Source organism: Polypterus senegalus, chromosome 3 (assembly GCF_016835505.1).
Source record: "Polypterus senegalus isolate Bchr_013 chromosome 3, ASM1683550v1, whole genome shotgun sequence".
Taxonomy (NCBI): Eukaryota; Metazoa; Chordata; class Cladistia; order Polypteriformes; family Polypteridae; genus Polypterus; species Polypterus senegalus.
The window spans coordinates 220,715,538-220,734,836 of NC_053156.1; the positions used below are offsets into that span (position 1 = coordinate 220,715,538).

The 19,299-nt window shown below is 38.8% G+C and overlaps 1 protein-coding gene across 1 annotated transcript in view; it reads right to left on the reverse strand.

Moving 5' to 3' along the window:
• The window catches only part of prok1 (prokineticin 1), a 32,531-nt gene extending 24,856 nt beyond the window's left edge, over positions 1–7,675 (reverse strand). Inside the window, exon 1 of the mRNA XM_039749992.1 lies at positions 7,524–7,675. Within this exon, the coding sequence (XP_039605926.1) occupies positions 7,524–7,595 (72 nt within the window). The 5' untranslated portion in view covers positions 7,596–7,675. The remainder of the gene's footprint in view (positions 1–7,523) is intronic.
• Between the last annotated feature and the right edge of the window lie 11,624 nt (positions 7,676–19,299).

The following is a 19,299-nucleotide window of genomic DNA, read 5'->3' on the forward strand; positions in this document are numbered from 1 at the left end:
TTTACCAGTCGATCTACGCTCCTACCCTCACCTATGGTCATGAGCTATGGGTAGTGACCGAAAGAACGAGATCGCGAATACAAGCGGCTGAAATGAGTTTCCTCCGCAGGGTGTCTGGGCTTTCCCTTAAAGATAGGGTGAGAAGCTCAGTCATCCGGGAGGGGCTCAGAGTAGAGCCGCTGCTCCTCCGCATCGAGAGGAGTCAGATGAGGTGGCTCGGGCATCTGATCAGGATGCCTCCTGGACGCCTCCCTGGTGAGGTGTTCCAGGCACGTCCAACCGGGAGGAGGCCCCGGGGAAGACCCAGGACACGCTGGAGGGACTATGTCTCCCGGCTGGCCTGGGAACGCCTTGGGATTCTCCTGGAAGTGCTGGAAGAAGTGGCCGGGAGAGGGAAGTCTGGCCTCTCTGCTTAAGCTGCTGCCCCCGCGACCCGGCCTCGGATAAGCGGAAGAGGATGGATGGATGGATGGATGGATAGTGTACATTTTTTTATGTATTTGTGTAGTTATGAATATAAATGTTATAGGTCTGAAACTTTCTGTTATTACAACTGTAAATAAATGCAATTGTTCTGATCCTATAATCAAACAACTCTATACAAAAATAAATTGAAATTGATTGAATTTGCTTTCCTTTTCTTCTTATTCTTATTAATAGTATTAAGAATTTGTTAGCTAACACTGCAGATATCATAAATATATCAATGCGATGCAATATTATTATTTTTATTATTGTTATTATTATTATTAGTAGTAGCCGTGGTAGTAGTAGTAGTATTTAAATTCCATAGATGACACTGCAGATGTCATGGTGTATTGCTGCTATGCACACTGCAGATGTCACTAAAGAATTTATAAATTGACTTTATTGCATTAATGGTAGTTATGAATATGATAATCACATTGTAAATTCATAGTCCCTGCATTGAAATCATTCATTTGATAAATGAATGAATAATTGAAAATAACAAAAAGTCTTCAATTATGGCTATTGCAAAGTGAGCAGTACCATAGATTGATCGGTCTTCTCACACTCACTTAATCCACGTCAGGGTCACAGTAGGCTTGTCTTTACAGCACTGGTTGCAAAGCACCAACCAATCCTGGATGGGGTGCCAATGTATTATATGGCATTCTTATCACTCATACCAATCAGCCTGTTTGAAATGCAAAATGAATCCACACATACATGGGGAGAACTTACAATATTGAATAATACTGAAGCTGAGACTATGATTTAATTTATAACCCAGTGCCATATCAAAATGGAAAAAGTGATCTCAGTAGGTAGACCTTTGGAGCTGTCCAAGCAGATGTTTTGTACAGTTTTCTACTTGGAATACTAGCAGCCACACACCAGATGTAATGGTGGTGTTTGCTATTACCTTTTACAAGGCATTGTCAGGAGTTGTGGCTAGTAAAGGAGTATCTGTACAACTGAAGGGGAGCAGGCAGGGCAGCAATTAGGCATTCACCTAGAGTGCAGATCATAAGGGGGTTTACCTAGCCCCATGGGTTAGCTACCAAACAGTCAGTTGGCACACTAATAAGATTGGTTTAGGGCTCAAAATATCTTAGCACCAGTACTGGGAGTGGGTTTAAGATTTTCTTTCAGTTCCTGACCAGCAAAGTGACCTACAGGGTTCATTAAAGGTTTTCCTGTGAACAAGGAAGTGGATAATAACAATTCTCCTGCTAGAGCAGCGTTTCTCAACCTTTAAGTATTTGCGACCCGAGTTTTCATAACAGTTTTAATCGAGTCCCCCCTAACATTTTTTTGAAATGTAGATGCATATTTTATTATACCTACTTAACTTTTATCGACATTTATCTAACTCTATATTTATTGTTCTAGTATCAGAATGTAGTTTAAGTTAATTTGTTTTAGTTTCAACAGATGTTTTTTTTTCATATTATTGATTCTTGTTTTCTTTTTTTCACATCTTCGTGCCCCCCTAGGGGGGCCCACCCCACAAGTTGAGAACCACTGTGCTAGAGTAACCACATATTCAAATATAAGAAAATCAAGAAAGGGTGATTTGAGAGAATTGAGTAATAAGCAACTCCAGAGTAATTTAGTTTGCTCCTGTCTCACAAAGTGTGAGTTCTTCTTTCCTACTCTTTTTTTTTCTCCTTTTCATGATGTTTTATATAAATGTTTGTAACTTTTTTTACATTATATGGTCTTCATGTCGGCGGCATGCTGGCGCAGTGGTAGTGCTGCTTCCTCGCAGTTAGGAGATCCTGGTTCACTTCCCGGGTCCTCCCTGCATGGAGTTTGCATGTTCTCCACCTGTCTGCGTGGGGGTACTCTGGTTTCCTCCCACAGTCCAAAGACATGCAGGTTAGGTGCATTGGCGATTCTAAATTGTCCCTAATGTGTGGTGGGTGTGTGATCCCTGCGGTGGGCTGGTGCCCTGCCCGGGGTTTGTTTCCTGTGTTGGCTGGGACTGGCTCCATCAGACCCCCGTGACCCTGTAGTTAAGATATAGCGGGATGGATGGTCTTCATGTCCATGTTCATATATGGAGACTACACACATATTTAAAGGTTCTGGAGAGCTTTCATTCAAAAGGTCGCTTTTCCAATCACTCTGTTTTTATGGTGCAGATGAAATTATTGATTGATTGTTGATCCATGCAGAACAGCGATAATTATGATCACTTATAATGTTTGTGTTGGTTTATTCAAAGAAACAATGACAAAAAATTGGCCATTAAGAAGCTTATATTTCTAAATATTAACCTTAATACAGCAAGAAATATATTGCTTTAGTAAGCAATAGCATCTTAATTCAAAATTTTACTTAAATAAATTATTTTTTCATTTTGCTATGACATTTTTTCATTTAACATGTCTAGGACCAAGCATTGAGGTGCCAGATACTATGAATCTCGTAACATCAATAATAAATTTGTTTCCGTAGGGCATCTCATCCCATTCATTTGCCCCTGAGGATCTGCTGTGGTTGCTTATTTATCTCCCCAGGAGAGCAGCCCTGCTGGGTCTGTTTGTTACCCATTTTCTGGTGAAATCCCCTTCAGTCCTTTTATCGAGATAAAACTGTCATGTCTGATTTTTTCTTAATAATCAAACTGCTGGCCGTTCTTGCTGATTTCATAGTTTTGTCCAATTAAGCTTAACTGTTGAATTTAATCCCAAGATAGAAGCAATTATATGGACATCCCTTAAGGCTTGATTGACTGACTTGCTAGTGCTTGTGCTAGTTATTCATCTTTATGCTATAGTATGTAGTTAATGTACTATATGGCGTAGTACATCACATAAAGACAAAGGCATTTTTAAAATGGAATGCTTCCTGGTTAGACATTTTGACCAAAACCTCACAAGAAGGCAGTGAGGAATGGCATGTGTTTTCAGCTGTAAACATTTCAGCAGTGTGCCACCCTAACAAGTTTTTGCTGATGACACTGTATTGTGTAGCAACAGAAAAGAGAAAGGAGAGAGGAAGTTGAAAGAATGGAGAAGGGCTTTGGAAAATAAAGGATTGAAGATAAATAGGAAAAAGACAGAATATATGAGGTTTTAATGAAGATGATTCAGAAGCTAGCCTGCAGAGAGAGCTATTGAAAAGAATGCATAAATGCATACAGTATCTAGGATTAGTGGTAGCTAAAGATGGAAAATTAAAAGCAGAGATAATTCATAGAGTGGAGTTTGAATGGAGCAATCAAAAGAAGGTATCAGGAGCATTTTGTGACAGAAGAATAAAGGCAAAAGTTAAAAGTAAGGTTTTTAAGTCAGTTGTAAGGCCAGCAGTGATGTATGGAAGTGAGACATGGGCAGTAATGGGAGCAGAGGAGAATGTTCAGATGGATGTGTGGAGTCACCAAAAAAGGACAGAATAAGAAATGAGACAATCAGAGGTACAATAAAAGTGGGAGAGAAGTCTAAGAAAATACAGAGAAGGACTTGAGCGAGGAAGAAGTGCAGGACTAATCTGTATCAAGAAGGTTAATCAAGCACATCAGTCCCACATAGAAATGGGAAAAGATGAAAAGGAGGAAGAAAAAAATAACATTTTTCACATATTGAACAACTTTGTAATGGCCAGTGCAGGTTTCTATGCTGTGGTGTGCTGAGCTGGTAACATCACTTCAAGAAGGGTCCACTGAGCCAAAAAGCAAATTCAGGGCTCAGTTTTGGGAACCAGTCTGGACCCCCCAGAGATAGTAGTGAAGGACAAAATTAAAATAAAACGGAGTGTATTAGGAACAATGCTGCACATCCTCTGTCTGACACACTAACATGGAGTACTTTAAGCGAACAATTCATTCAGCTGACGTGTGTCAAGAAATGCTACTGGGGTTCCAACAGCAATATGCATGTATAATGCCTCAAAGTGACAAATAAAGTTTGATCTATCTATCTATCTATCTATCTATCTATCTATCTATCTATCTATCTATCTATCTAAAGATTAAAACTAAAGGCTCTAATTAAAAGTTAGGCTTAAATGAGGGATGACCGCTTTACGGATTGGGGTTTGAATTTTTTACTGTGTAAGTGGAGCCCGAGTGAGAATCGAAGCAGTTGTTCAGTACACACCATTAATAAATAATTGATAAAAAACTCAATTTGGCATTGTGTTATTTCCTATATTATCTAAAAAAAAGATAACAGACTCAACAACTTTGCATGCATTAGTAACAGGAACAGCGATCAAAGCTAACATTGACTTTTCTTTCACTTTCATAAATCTGCTTCTCTGCTGTTTCGGAAGCCCTGCAGTAAACTAAAAAATAGAATGTTAAAAATATGAATAACTATATTTTTCAGGCAGATGCCTGTATTATAAGTTTGTCAAGATACAATATTACAACACCCGGCAAAAATCAATAGCAGCAATCAAAGTTGTAAATGTTTTCTTGCACGCTGTAAATTGCCTAACTCTTCTTCAGCTGGGAACAATGTCAATGCTTTTAGAATGCCATGTGAACACATAAAAGGGTAAACAGCAGGCAGCCTATTTATTAAATATTCAGAAGGCCACAGCTTGCCTTACATATTGTATGTTAACATACTGTATGTACTGGGAAGGTACAAAATAATATATTATAAACAAATATATGTTACCAATTCTGATATTCTGCCATTCTATTGGGTATTATGGCACAAAGGCCATTGTGGTATGCTGACAGATCCAGGAGAAGGAGTTTGGGTTTGAACTGGCTTATTGTGATTGGTCTAGAACGTGTATGTAAAGGTGTCCTACAGTGTCCTACTCTATCTATCTATCTATCTATCTATCTATCTATCTATCTATCTATCTATCTATCTATCTATCTATCTATCTGTCTATAGCATTTTTAGACTAGTACTGTATGTCATTCCTTTGCCCTTTTTTTTACTATCTATCATTTGGGTGATGAAAAATGTCATAGGTCCAACAGGAATGAATGATGTCATACATAGTAGGTGACAAAAGTAAAAAAAGGGCAATGGAATGACATACTAGTCTAAAATGCTATAGATAGATAGATAGATAGATAGATAGATAAAAAACCATAAAACTAATCCAACAAGAACAAAGTGGCCACTGATCGAATCAAAACAAAGGGTATAACGTAGTGTTGCAGAAAGACTTTGTCCACTCACTGAATCGAGATTCTGACAGTGAAGATTCATGTTTTGCAGCTTCTGGTGAATGCAGAAGTTGATGGCTTAGTTATAAAACCAGAAAGGAAACCTGAATGAGTCTAAAATGCCTACTGCAGTGTTGCTGAAAGAAGGAGAAGAGCCTCATTAATTTACAGAGTTTTGAAAAACATTTTTCAGATTCTTTAGCAGGATTCACTCTCTCCAGTTGACTACTCCTGAACACAAGTGATGTTGTAATGATTGGACTGAGCAGTTTTGAGTTAGTGATGCTTAAAGTCATGCCAAGGCAACACAATACCACCACTACTTATTATAACTGAATCAGGTGATTTAGATTTATGTACAATAAAAAACTAGCCAACTGATTCAAAGTCATTCAGCAAGGAAGAAACAATGAGCAAAGTTCATGGGTAACACTTTAGAATTGGTGCTACCTTGCTGCATCTAATAGTAAATAATGACATTAAAAGCTTCATTTGATCAAAAGAACAACAAAGCAGCAGTGAAAACACTTTGAACAAGAGGTGCATATAGTCATTTATTCCTGTGTAATACCTTAACAAAGGTTTTCTTTTAGTTGCATAGCAATAAATAACTAATAGACAAATTAGCCATTGGCATCTGTATTTAAAAGTGCTAACTGGAAACTGATTTAGCAGATATAGTGAATGGTTATGCTTTGTTTCAAAATTCTAAATATTCTTCTTGAATTGATTTCCACCATTTTAAAGTGCAAAATAAATCTCTGAAATCTTGTAGTAAAACGTTTTCAGTTACTTCAAAAACAGGTATATTGTGGCATAATTTCTTCAATAACTATAGGCTGACATTTTTTTTACTTTTGCTGGGTCAACTCCTCAATACAATTATCAGGATACCTTTAGGCAAGGCAGATAATTCACATATAATTTAAAAGTAAATTAATATAATTATTTAACTATTAATGTATACTCTAATTTTATTCAGAAATGTTTTGGCATATTTAAGCCACAGGTAAATGAAAAAGACAGAAATAGTTGCAAAGCATATCACTAAAATTGCATAATTAAAATTATTTGTAGTTATATCTAAAAGTGTACATACATACTGTACATAGATAGATAGATATTTTAGTTAGGCATGAAAGAAAATATATTGATACATGCAGGGTGCATTGCAAAATGTATCTTTTACATAATGCACCCTGGTTGTGGAATAATATATTTTAATATTCTGAATGTGCAAGTAAATAATGTATGTATGATATGGTGCCTTGTTTTATTTTAAATAATTTTTTTTTAATATTTCATTTTTGCATTTAGATCAAATTGACTATATATAGTAAGGGAATAAACCTGGGCTGGAGACCCTTTTACCCTTTGCTGGATTAAGCAGGTTTGATAATGGATTAAACTCTTTGGCTTTAAAACACTAAAAATCCTTAATTACTGTTTTGGCTGTGTAAATATGATACCTTGAAGTGTATACTTTGTTACTCTTTTATTTGCAGGTGTGTGACATATTTCCATCATAACTAATCAAATGAAAAAGACTTTAACTGTCATTTTTCTCTTCTTTTTTGATAGTAAAAGTGAACAAATATAATCTAAAAACATACATGCTTATATGTATTTACGAATAAATAAAAGGAAAGCAGGTCCAGAATTAACAACATGCTTTTCATATATTAACCCAACACAGTAGCTTTTCATAGAAAAACAAAGAACAGCTTTTGTCTGCCTTATTAACCTGTCCAAGGCCAGCTCAGGTGTAAAGTAAGAAATAATTTTTTTAAGCATTAGAATTAAGGCACAGAACTCTCATTTTCAAAGTTCAAAGTGTCATGTCCAGTTATAAGAAAGAAAGAAAGAAAGAAAGAAAGAAAGAAAGAAAGAAAGAAAGAAAGAAAGAAAAACTTACCCCAGTGATGACAGCACCTGTAGTACAAGTTATTAAAGCCAAGAAGGTGATGAGCAGCATACATTTCATCATTGCAACTGAAGAGCCGGGAGTGGCTGTCTGTCTATACTGAGTGCCTCTACTGGGTTGTGCAAGTTTAATATGATCTTGTCACCACTGGTCCTCCCCTTTTCTCTCTCTCTCTCTCTCTTTCTCTCTTCTGTATCACTGCCTCTGTTATCCTGTAAATGAGATTTCCTAGCTGTATTCTCCTTCTTGCTATTTAATCCCCTTTCCCTCCCACTTAAACCATCTCCTCATCCAGTCCTCACCCGAGTTATAATGATGATGCCATACAGATGAATGAATCTGTCAAGACCTGAGAAGAATTTTCATCTGAACATAACTGTATAGCAGGTCAAGAGGTCAGAAAAGAAACTGGAAGCTGAAGTATAATAAAATAAGGGAAGTCTTCTAAAGAGTAGGAATCAATTGGGAGAATAGGCATATAGATGAACACTAAACAATGAAATAAAAAGGCAGCCATTAAAGAATTTGTATTCAGTATTATATTTTAATAGAAATATTTAACCCTTGTCATATACTGCAGTCTGCACCACATGACACAAGTAGTCTCCTCCGGATTTATTCTGGCTCAAGCTTGTTGATTACAGAGTAGGTTTCCAATTAAATGGAAAAATTATGTCCGGTTGATAGAAAGCTAGATGGATGAAGCTGCCAAAATAGGCAAAAAACTTTATAGTTGAAACAGAAAAATAAAGAAATAAAAAAAAAATTATATTCATTTTACTCTTTCATTTCAAGCTTATGTCACACATGTGCGCATGGGAGGCAGCTAAAGGGCTTGAGTAAGGGCAATTTCGAATCAGACTGGGATGTGTTAGAGTGCACTGACTCTTTTTCTCCCTTTCCTGCAGACGATTCACGGGAGATTCCACCTGGCTCTCTTGACGTCACTTCCGGGTCCAAGCCTATGGAAGAAGACCTTGTCAGCTCCGGCCCCTTTGATGTCACATCCGGGCTCGAGCCTATGGCTGAAGACCCTTATGTTCCCGATCCCTTTGATCTCACTTCCTGTCTTCCCCTTTAAAAGCCTCCACCTTTTCCCTATTCCCTTAGTTCTGTTTTGGACTTGGTTTTCTGCACATCAGTGTTGTGTAACATTTTTACGATTTTGCAGCCAGGATACCAATTATATGGGTGGCTGCTCCAAACTTGCTTTGACTCGTGGTCAAGTTTGTAATACTTAGCATCAACACCTTTCCATGGGTTTCCTCCCCCAGTTTGTTTGGAATATGACTCGCGTGCTAGAACACTGCGCGCTACCCATGTTTACCTCTCTCAAGACAAAGTCACGACTGCCCACGAGCGTCAGTACGCCAGTTGCTAGCATTCGGTGGACAACCCGCGCTATAACTGTGCGTGAATTTTCACATGATTTTGCGTTTTTTCGCATAAATTTGAATTGATTGTTGAAAAGTATGAAGGTGGCATGTGTATCCGAGACTTGGCTGCTTCATACCGTATGCCGAGAATGACAGTATCCATCCATCCATTGTCTAACCCGCTGAATCCGAATACAGGGTCACAGGGGTCTGCTGGAGCCAATCCACACACCAAGCACACCCTAGGGCCAATTTAGAATCGCCAATCCACCTAACCTGCATGTCTTTGGATTGTGGGAGGAAACCGGAGCGCCCGGAGGAAACCCACGCAGACACGGGGAGATCATGCAAACTCCACGCAGGGAGGACCTGGGAAGCGAACCCAGGTCTCCTAACTGCGAGGCAGCAGCGCTACCACTGCGCCACCCGACAGTATCCAGGATTGTGAAAAACAAAGACATTATTAGAAAGTAAAGTGAGGTTAAATTTTCATTTATTTCATCTAACTGTTTTTGTATTTATGTATTTTAGTATTAAGTAGTGTTTAAATTATTTTATACAACCCCATCAATGTATAATATGCCAATAACAATAGGATTTTTTGTTTTCATGGGAACAGATTAATAATTTTGCCTTTATTTCTTATGGGAAAAATTTGTTTGGTATACATCCTGTTTGGTATAAGTCAAAGGATCTGGAACGGATTAAGGACGGGAAATCCTGCACGGTTCCGGATGGATGGTGTCGCTTCTGGTTCTGCCCTCATGGATGATGTCACTTACGGGTTTGGGCCCAATGGATGACATCACTTCCTGTCACTGCCTTTAAAGCCGGCATATTTACAGCCTTTAAGTCAGTTCTGTTTTGGACTTAAACCTGTAAACATTTAATTTCAATACAAATGCCCCTTTTTGGAGCCAGGGTACAATATGCAGGTGGCTGCCCCAAACCTTTTTCCATGCCTTTGGACTATTCTTCTGACAGCACATACATAGAAAAAGAAAAATACTAGTGTAACAGGTTTGCATTCCAGACTGCAAATACCTCTGTACTATTTCCCAAATAAACTTTATGAAGTTGTCAGCCACTTCATTATTTTGTATTTGATATACATGTGATCCTAATTCTTTTATCAACTTCAAGTTTAAAGTTTTAAAGTTTATTTTTACTACTGAAAAATATTTAAATGTAAGAAGCTTCTCTCAGTGATGTTAAATTGTGGCTCTACAATTTGTTCTCTTTACAAAGAAATGTGCTGCAAATCTAGGTCCCATACTTGATCAATCTAAGTATTGCTAGAAGCCATTAAGTCATCTGTGCTACAAAATTCCCAAAAGAGATAATTCAAACTGACGTAAACAATATTCCCAAGGGTAAAGAAATACATACAATAGGTGCACCAAAGAAAAGACAAAATATTTGCCACATTCTTTATGCTTATTTGGCCACTCATCACAAGTACAGTAAGTCTCCTGTAATGTATCATATCATCTGAAAAAACTTTTCAGTTTCCCACATTTTCTCAAAGCTCTTCTAAAATCTTTACCAACCATTGCAGGCATTATCCAGTCCTATGCATCTACTTAAAAATCTTCATAATATTCTGGGTATAAGATTTACTCACCGTTGGACCCTTGAGGAAGTCCTTTAACCTGCAATTGCTCCATCCTGGGTATGGCATTAATCTGCATGCAGCCATGCAAGCAGGTCCTCTAATTTACAGGGAAAACGTGGGGGTTGGTGACAGGATTGGCACCCTAGCCACCATAAAAAAATGTCACACTGTTACATTGTGGTGCTGAGGTGTCACAGGCTGCACTCGGGTCCCAGTGTTGTGTGGTGGGGGTGGCAACGTCAGCACATGCTCCCAGCTTCAACCAGTGAACAGCATTCAGTAAAATTCCTTATTAAAGTATAACATCTGCACAGTCTTAAGTATCTACAGTTACAGTACTTGAACTCCTCTAACTTAATCTTGATTACCCATTTAGATACTTACTTGTTTATCCCCTTGTGCCCAAAGCCCTACTCAGTCATCAACATCTAGTCCAACCTCCAAACACTATTTGAAATTCACTGAAATCCTTACTTTGTCATCAATATCTATTAAGATTTCTTTATAATCGTTACCATTTACTCAAATCCCTCCCTAATCAGTTCTTTTAATCTTCTCACTCTTCAACATCCACTGTTACTTAGTCTTCAGTTTTCACTGAAATAATTGCTCAATGTTTGACATCTAATCATACCCTGTACTCTGGGTTCAACATTTGTTCAATTCCCTTTGTGTTCTTGAAATCGTGTTAAACCCCTACTCCAGCTTCAACATCCCCTTCAGCCCCTACTCAATCTCCAACATTCACTGAAATACTTGACATTCATTAATTTTTTAGCATCTCTTCAAACACCTGGGGCCTCATGTATATACAGTGCATACAAACAAACATGTTATGTGCGAATGTTTCCACTTTCAAATTGTGATGTATAAAACCTAAACTTGGTGTAAAGCCACACACATTTCCACGGTAGCTCATACCCTGGCATACGCAAGTTCTCTGCGCCACATCCCTGACGCGGCTTTATCATATACACTGAAACTAATTGCATATTGTTTACTAGTTTAAGGCATCTGATTGTAATTAATCTGTAACAATATAATGGTCCAGGGAATAGCCAAAGTATTCTAAATACCATAGCTGCTTTAGCGTTGTTACTCTCACTCTACCTTCCTTTTCTTCTTTCAGCTGCTCCCGTTAGGGGTTGCCACAGCGCATCATCTTTTTCCATATTACTCTCACTGCACTACTCAGAGTATTTATATCACTGTATCTGAGTGGGGAATCACAGCTCAGCAGCTGATTGGAAAGAGAATTACACAGCATCAAGCACACGCCTCAGCCATGCTGTCTATTGAACTTCTCTCATGCAGCAATCGCTTCAGAGCCTTTCCTCGCGGGTCAGAAACAGTTTAATCCCAAGAACTCTAAATACACTCAATCAGTTCATCATGTGCTCCTTGTAGACCTGTTTGTACTTATAAGTACAATTACCTCACTGTAAACTTGGCGCTCCGTTCACAAATTGTTCCTGCCTCACAATGTATTCTTCTAAACATGTACTACGAAGATATTTCAATGTTCCTTAAAAGTTTTGAAGAATCGTCGTTCTAAGCTTACAGATGGCTTAACGTCTATTACAGAGCTGATTGTGTGGCGATTGGTTACTTGGAGAAAGAAAAGGAAGGACTGGAATTGGAGGTTAGTACGTTTGAAAGAGACAGTATAGCTGCAATATATTATTTCATCAAAGGTCGCGCACGGCAAAGCACGCATCTTGTGTGAGGCATGAAGAATCACTGTGCCACCGTGTTCCCATGTTTAATAACATGCTTTAACTCCTATTATCATGAAAATGATATCACGTACAGTATACATCTTAGTATTTTAATTATTCAGAGAGTTGTAATATTATGAATGTAATGGATTCTGTGTCCTGTCGGATGAAGAAAAAGCCTGTTTAAGAAGCACGTAGTGATTCACACACATAGAGCACATAGAAGATCAAATACAAAACAAACCATTTAACGTGCTACGTTAGTTACGATGGGATTTCAGAAACTAGTAAATTAAATGATTTTAAGATGAAGTTTATGATGTTCTACTTTCAGGACAAAATAAACTATGTGATTAAAGTGGAAATTTCGAGATTAAAGTTGACATTTTGTGCTTTTTTCCTACTGTGTGCCTATTTTTTTTTCTCTATACCCTAATAAGCTTTCATATGACACTCAGACGGTGGGCTACGACTCACCTTTTCACGGCGACTTTGATATCTGACAACTTCTTTTTTTATTTCGGGCACTGTGCAACTTTGTGAACTTGAGCTTTCGAGTTTCTCTGACACTCTATGTCACTCGATCAACTTCCTTTTGTTGTTTATACCACTGTTTAAACCAACAAATAGTATGTTTATCTTTGCCTCCACTTGGTATTCACTGAAATTCTTCTATTTCCCCCTGTGCTTTTGCCATTGACTTTTCACAGAACGCTGAGCTTAAGGGCTATTTACATTGATATGCATATTCAAAGAAGCATAATTCTGGGAGAAGACGGGGCGGGACAGCAGGCGCGTGCACATGCATTATGTTTCACACTGACCGCAATTTATGTAGCGGAAGAACGTGGAAGCTGGCGAACGCACAGAATTATGCATCTGGATTTTTTTGTGCGTAAGCACATTTCCGCTTCAGTGCTTACATCATGTTATAGTGTGAATTCTATGCACGCCGTTATGCATGAGGCCCCTGACCTTTATTCAATATCACTCAAACCCCTTACTCAGTCTCCAAAATCCACTCAAACTATTACTCAGTCTTAACCATTCATTGAAATCCTTCCACAAACTTTATTGTCTAATACAATGGCCTCTCTGTCTTTGACATCATCTAAAACTTTCACTCAGTGATCAGCATCTGATCAAGTCCCAAGTCAATCATTATCATGCATCCCAATACTCTTAGATGTTTAATCAAAGCTAATTCATTTTTTATCATCCATTCAAAGTTCCAGTTGTCAATACTGTTTTCTTTAAAACTATAAGACATTGTTGTATAACATTAGTTTTAGCTATTGCTAATAAACGATTGTTGGGAATCTAACATGTGCTAAACTCCTGTGTTATAAGCATTTTAAACAGAGGATTATCAAAATATCATTAGAATAATCTTAAAATTCTGTAAGTAATTTAAGCAAGGTTTGTAAGATAACTCAGACACAGACAGGCAAACACGTTCAACTCACCCAACACACATTTATTTGCCATCACTATTTACAATGTTCAAAGTGCTACACAACCCCAAAGCCCCCAAAGTCCAGGCCAACTCAAATGTCTTGATTCCTCAGGCCGCCTCCTTGCCTCCTCCAAGACTTTGCCTTCACCTCTCCCAACTCTAATCATCATATGGAGGCGGCCCCTTTTATACACACCCGGATGTGCTCCAGATGCAATCTTCCACCAGCACTCCCCAGTGTGGCAGAAGTGCCGGCTGCGCACCCGGAAGCACTCCGGGTGTTCCTGCTCCTCTTACCCCTAGCACTTCCGGGTGTGGCGGAAGTGCTGAGGTCCAGGGCTCCCAAGGCATTGGGGCACCCCCTGGCGGTGACCACGGGCCCCTACTGGGTTGAGCTTCAAAGCTCTGTACCCGTGGCCCCCTTAGGCACCAGGGCAGTCGCCCCCACGTGGTCTGGGGGAGGCGTAAGCCCTCCTCCGGGGCGTCCCGGCCAGGTCGGCCCCCCAGCCATCTGTGACAAAGGTCAGGGCAGATCAGGTTGGGGAGCATACACTGGTAAAAAAAAAAAGATTAATCAATGTAATAGGCCTGAATTAAAGATGCTGCATGTCATAATTTTATGTACCGTTTTCCCTGGTAACTAAATTCTATATTTGAGTTTTATTTATTAGCATTAAGAATATTAAGTCATATAATGGTGTGTTAATAATACAATATTGTGCATCTTTCCTTTCTCTCAATCTTGTTTTATGTTGTCTTCAAAGAACTTCACAATACCATACTTATGCTTTGACCATTTTATATACCTCATAATAAAATGGAGCAGTACAGTGGTGAGGTTTTCACAGCTCCAGAATCTTAGATATCAATCCAAGAACTGTCAATTCCTGCATTTTCAACCTGTGTTTGGATGATTTTTTTCACCCAATACTTGGGTTTACCTCACACATCATACAGACATGCTTGGTAGGTTGACTAATGACATTAAATTGGCCTTACTTGACTTTATGAGTGAGTGAGTGAGTGAGTGAGTGAGTGAGTGAGTGAGTGAGTGAGTGAGTGAGTGAGTGAGTGAGTGGACTCCACAATGAACTGGTACCCCACAATGGCCTGTGCCCCATCCATAGTTAATAATTGCCTTGGGTCCAATGTTAATAGAACAAGTTCCATCACCTTCAATTCAAGATGAATTAAATAAATTCAAGAATGGATGGAGGTTTGTCAGTAAAAGTCCTCATTATATATAACATATAGATTGGTGGCCAATAGACAAGTCTGCAGGTCTCATCTGATGCGTGTAGCGAAGAACACTCAGCTCTATGATTTTGTCCACATCACAAATGGCAGCTTGTGCTTGATTGTCAGATCATGAATGACCGGCTTGATATTTTGCAAGTGATCTGTCCTCTTAATTCTCAGCTGTGGTACAAAAAGCACCAACCGACCTTGTAGCAAGCATGGAGTCAATCAAACTATCTGCCCTTAGCCCCTGTACGAGCTTTCAAAAAAATATCAGGCTGGGACTCTGTGCTGAACCTGAGACCCAGAGTGAGAAAGCACATGAGGGCAGCAATTAGTGCCAGAATAAAAATGTAAAAGTGTTAAATTTTTATATTCTCAGAGTTTTGTGTAGACCTTGACATTTAAAGTTAAGTAAAAACCAACAAGCATCCCAGAGGGAGACCTTTTTATTGAAAACTGCAAAATCATGCTTTGAAATTAAAAATGAGAGGTAGGGTCAGCTTTCAGTGATATTTACTTAAAAAATAAAGAACATAACTCTTCTGCTTCTTTACTAGATGAGCACATCAAATTAATGAGGTTTCATGAAGAGAGCTGTATGTTATATTTCTCTTGGATTGACTTTTAATTAATTTAAACTATACTTTATTATTTCACTTGTGGCCTCTTTGCAACAAAGCCCAGTTTGGTGATATTGCTCAGAGATGGTGGTATCACATTAGTGCACAGTATAGCACTACTGCTTCTTGGATCCAATGTACTCCATTTCAATATATAAATATATATATATATATATATATATATATATATATATATATATATATATATATATATATATATATATATATATTGGTGTGAAAAACTATTTGCCCCCTTCCTGATTTCTTATTCTTTTGCATGTTTGTCTCACAAAATGTTTCTGATCATCAAACACATTTAACCATTAGTCAAATATAACACAAGTAAACACAAAATGCAGTTTTTAAATGATGCTTTTTATTATTTAGGGAGAAAAAAATCCAAACCTACATGGCCCTGTGTGAAAAAGTAATTGCCCCCTGAACCTAATAACTGGTTGGGCCACCCTTAGCAGCAATAACTGCAATCAAGCGTTTGCGATAACTTGCAATGAGTCTTTTACAGCTCTGGAGGAATTTTGGCCCACTCATCTTTGCAGAATTGTTGTAATTCAGCTTTATTTGAGGGTTTTCTAGCATGAACCGCCTTTTTAAGGTCATGCCATAGCATCTCAATTGGATTCAGGTCAGGACTTTGACTAGGCCACTCCAAAGCCTTCATTTTGTTTTTCTTCAGCCATTCAGAGGTGGATTTGCTGGTGTGTTTTGGGTCATTGTCCTGTTGCAGCACCCAAGATCGCTTCAGCTTGAGTTGACAAACAGATGGCCAGACATTCTCCTTCAGGATTTTTTGGTAGACAGTAGAATTCATGGTTCCATCTATCACAGCAAGCCTTCCAGGTCCTGAAGCAGCAAAACAACCCCAGACCATCACACTACCACCACCATATTTTACTGTTGGTATGATGTTCTTTTTCTGAAATGCTGTGTTCCTTTTACGCCAGATGTAAAGGGACATTTGCCTTCCAAAAAGTTAAACTTTTGTCACATCAGTCCACAAGGTATTTTCCCAAAAGTCTTGGCAATCATTGAGATGTTTCTTAGCAAAATTGAGATGAGCCCTAATGTTCTTTTAGCTTAACAGTGTTTTGCGTCTTGGAAATCTGCCATGCAGGCCATTTTGCCCAGTCTCTTTCTTATGGTGGAGTCGTGAACACTGACCTTAATTGAGGCAAACGAGGCCTGCAGTTCTTTAGACGTTGTCCTGGGGTCTTTTGTGACCTCTCGGATGAGTCGTCTCTGCGCTTATGGGGTAATTTTGGTCGGCCCGCCACTCCTGGGAAGGTTCACCACTGTTCCATGTTTTGCCATTTGTGGATAATGGCTCTCACTGTGGTTCGCTGGAGTCCCAAAGCTTTACAAATGGCTTTATAACCTTTACCAGACTGATAGATCTCAATTACTTCTGTTCTCATTTGTTCCTGAATTTCTTTGGATCTTGGCATGATGTCTAGCTTTTGAGGTGCTTTTGGTCTACTTCTCTGTGTCAGGCAGCTCCTATTTAAGTGATTTCTTGATTGAAACAGGTGTGGCAGTAATCAGGCCTGGGGTGGCTACGGAAATTGAACTCAGGTGTGATACACCACAGTTAGGTTATTTTTAACAAGGGGGCAATTACTTTTTCACACAGGGCCATGTAGGTTTGGATTTTTTTTTCTCTCTAAATAATAAAAAGCATCATTTAAAAACTACATTTTGTGTTTACTTGTGTTATACTTGACTAATGGTTAAATGGGTTTGATGATCACAAACATTTTGTGTGACAAACATGCAAAAGAATAAGAAATCAGGAAGGGGGCAAATAGTTTTTCACACCACTGTATATATATATATATATATATATATATATATATATATATATATATATATATATGTTCATTTAAAGAGCTTCTGTAAAAAGCCAAATTTCCCTCTGAGGACAAATAAAGTTCACACAAACTCAACAGGATCGCTAAAGAGCATGTGTGTCCCACATAATGTCATCAACGTTTTTCATTTCACTAACACTGGTTGATGTTTAAAGTGCCTGCACAAGAACTGTCTGAATCATGAGTCTCAATTAATTTGATCCATGAATGAAATGTCTTACTTTAATTTTGCAACATAAATCATTATATCATGCATTGTATATTGAAACAGGACAATGGCATATGAATTATACTTTTTAATGACTAAAAAATAAGCTTATACGTAATAAATTATACATAACATAATAAACAATGATATTATTTATATACATTGTGGAACGAGCCCCGGACACAGACAGGCAGACATGGTATTAAGCACCACCACACTTTTATTTACAATCCACTATGTACAATAATAAAGTGCCACACAACCCACTTCACCCCATAGTCCAGGCCTCACACTGCCTCTTTCTCTCTTCAGGCCGCCTCCTTGCCTCTTCCAAGACCTTGTACTTCCTTCTCTCCCAACTCCAGCCATCAAATGGAGGGAGGTGGCCCCTTTTATCCACACCCGGACGAGCTCCAGGTGCTTCCTGACAAGCTTCCGCTGACATTCCCCAGTGTGGCAGAAGTACCATCTGTGCACCTTGAAGTACTCCGGGTGTCCCCGGTCCTCTTTCTCCCAGCACTTTCAGGTGTGGCGGAAGTGCTGAGGTCCAGGGCTCCAAAGGCATCGGGGCGCCCTCTAGAGGTGACCACGGGCCCCTACAGGGTTGAGCTTCCAAGCTCTGTACCCGTGGTCCCCATAGCCACCAGGGCGGTCGCCCCCTGATGGTCTGGAGGAGGCGCAAGCCCTCCTCCGGTCCTCCTGCCCGTCCCGGCTGGGTAACAGCCCCAGCCACTCGCCACAACATACATACACATATAAACACACATACTCAAACACACACACATATAAATATATATACAAAAATAATCTATGAATTCTCCCCAGAATTCCATATATGCCAGGCTCTAATTGAATCAAAAGAATTAATTGACCTAAACAGCTAGTCCTAAAGAATCATATTAGTAAAGTGAATCAAAATGCCCATCACTAGTAAGGAATTATACCCTTCATCCCATTTTGTCATAATTGACAGGGCTGTGACCTTTAAGAATACAGTCCTGGCAACAGGAATCAACAATAGTGCCTTTAAATGGCGGTGAAAAAAGGGCCCAAATCAAAAAACAAAATTAAAACCAGAAGTGTTATTCAGCAATAAATTAAACCAATTGATTCCTTGGGGTAAAATAACACAAACAGAGGCAAAAGTTTTCATAGATAACCCCTAAGCGACATGAAAAAAACATACAAAATTTTGAGTTCCTGACACTGTATAGTGCATTTTATATTAATATATATCACATATGGTGTTTTTTTTTTTGGCATGATAGTTCTGAAAAGGCTTCATGGACCTAGTAGAGAGATGTTGTCAGAAGTGGCAAAGGCACCCTTAGAAACCATGCATAGGGAATGCGTCAGTGAATGAGTACGTGAGTGATGAAGAGCAATTGATGGAGAGATGATGAATTGCTTAAAGAGCAGAACATATGAGACCCACACTACTGTTTAAATACATTGGCGTGGCTTCATGACTGACAGCAATCTTGGGAATGATCCTGCCTTGTGATGTGGCTCTGACTGCAAGTAAGCAATGTGAGGTGGAAGCAGCCAAGTGAATGTGCAGGGAGTGGACACAGGAGAAAAAAGATCATTGTAGCTGCATGGAAGATGTCATAGAGCAGTGGTAATGGCATTAGAGGGCAGCAATG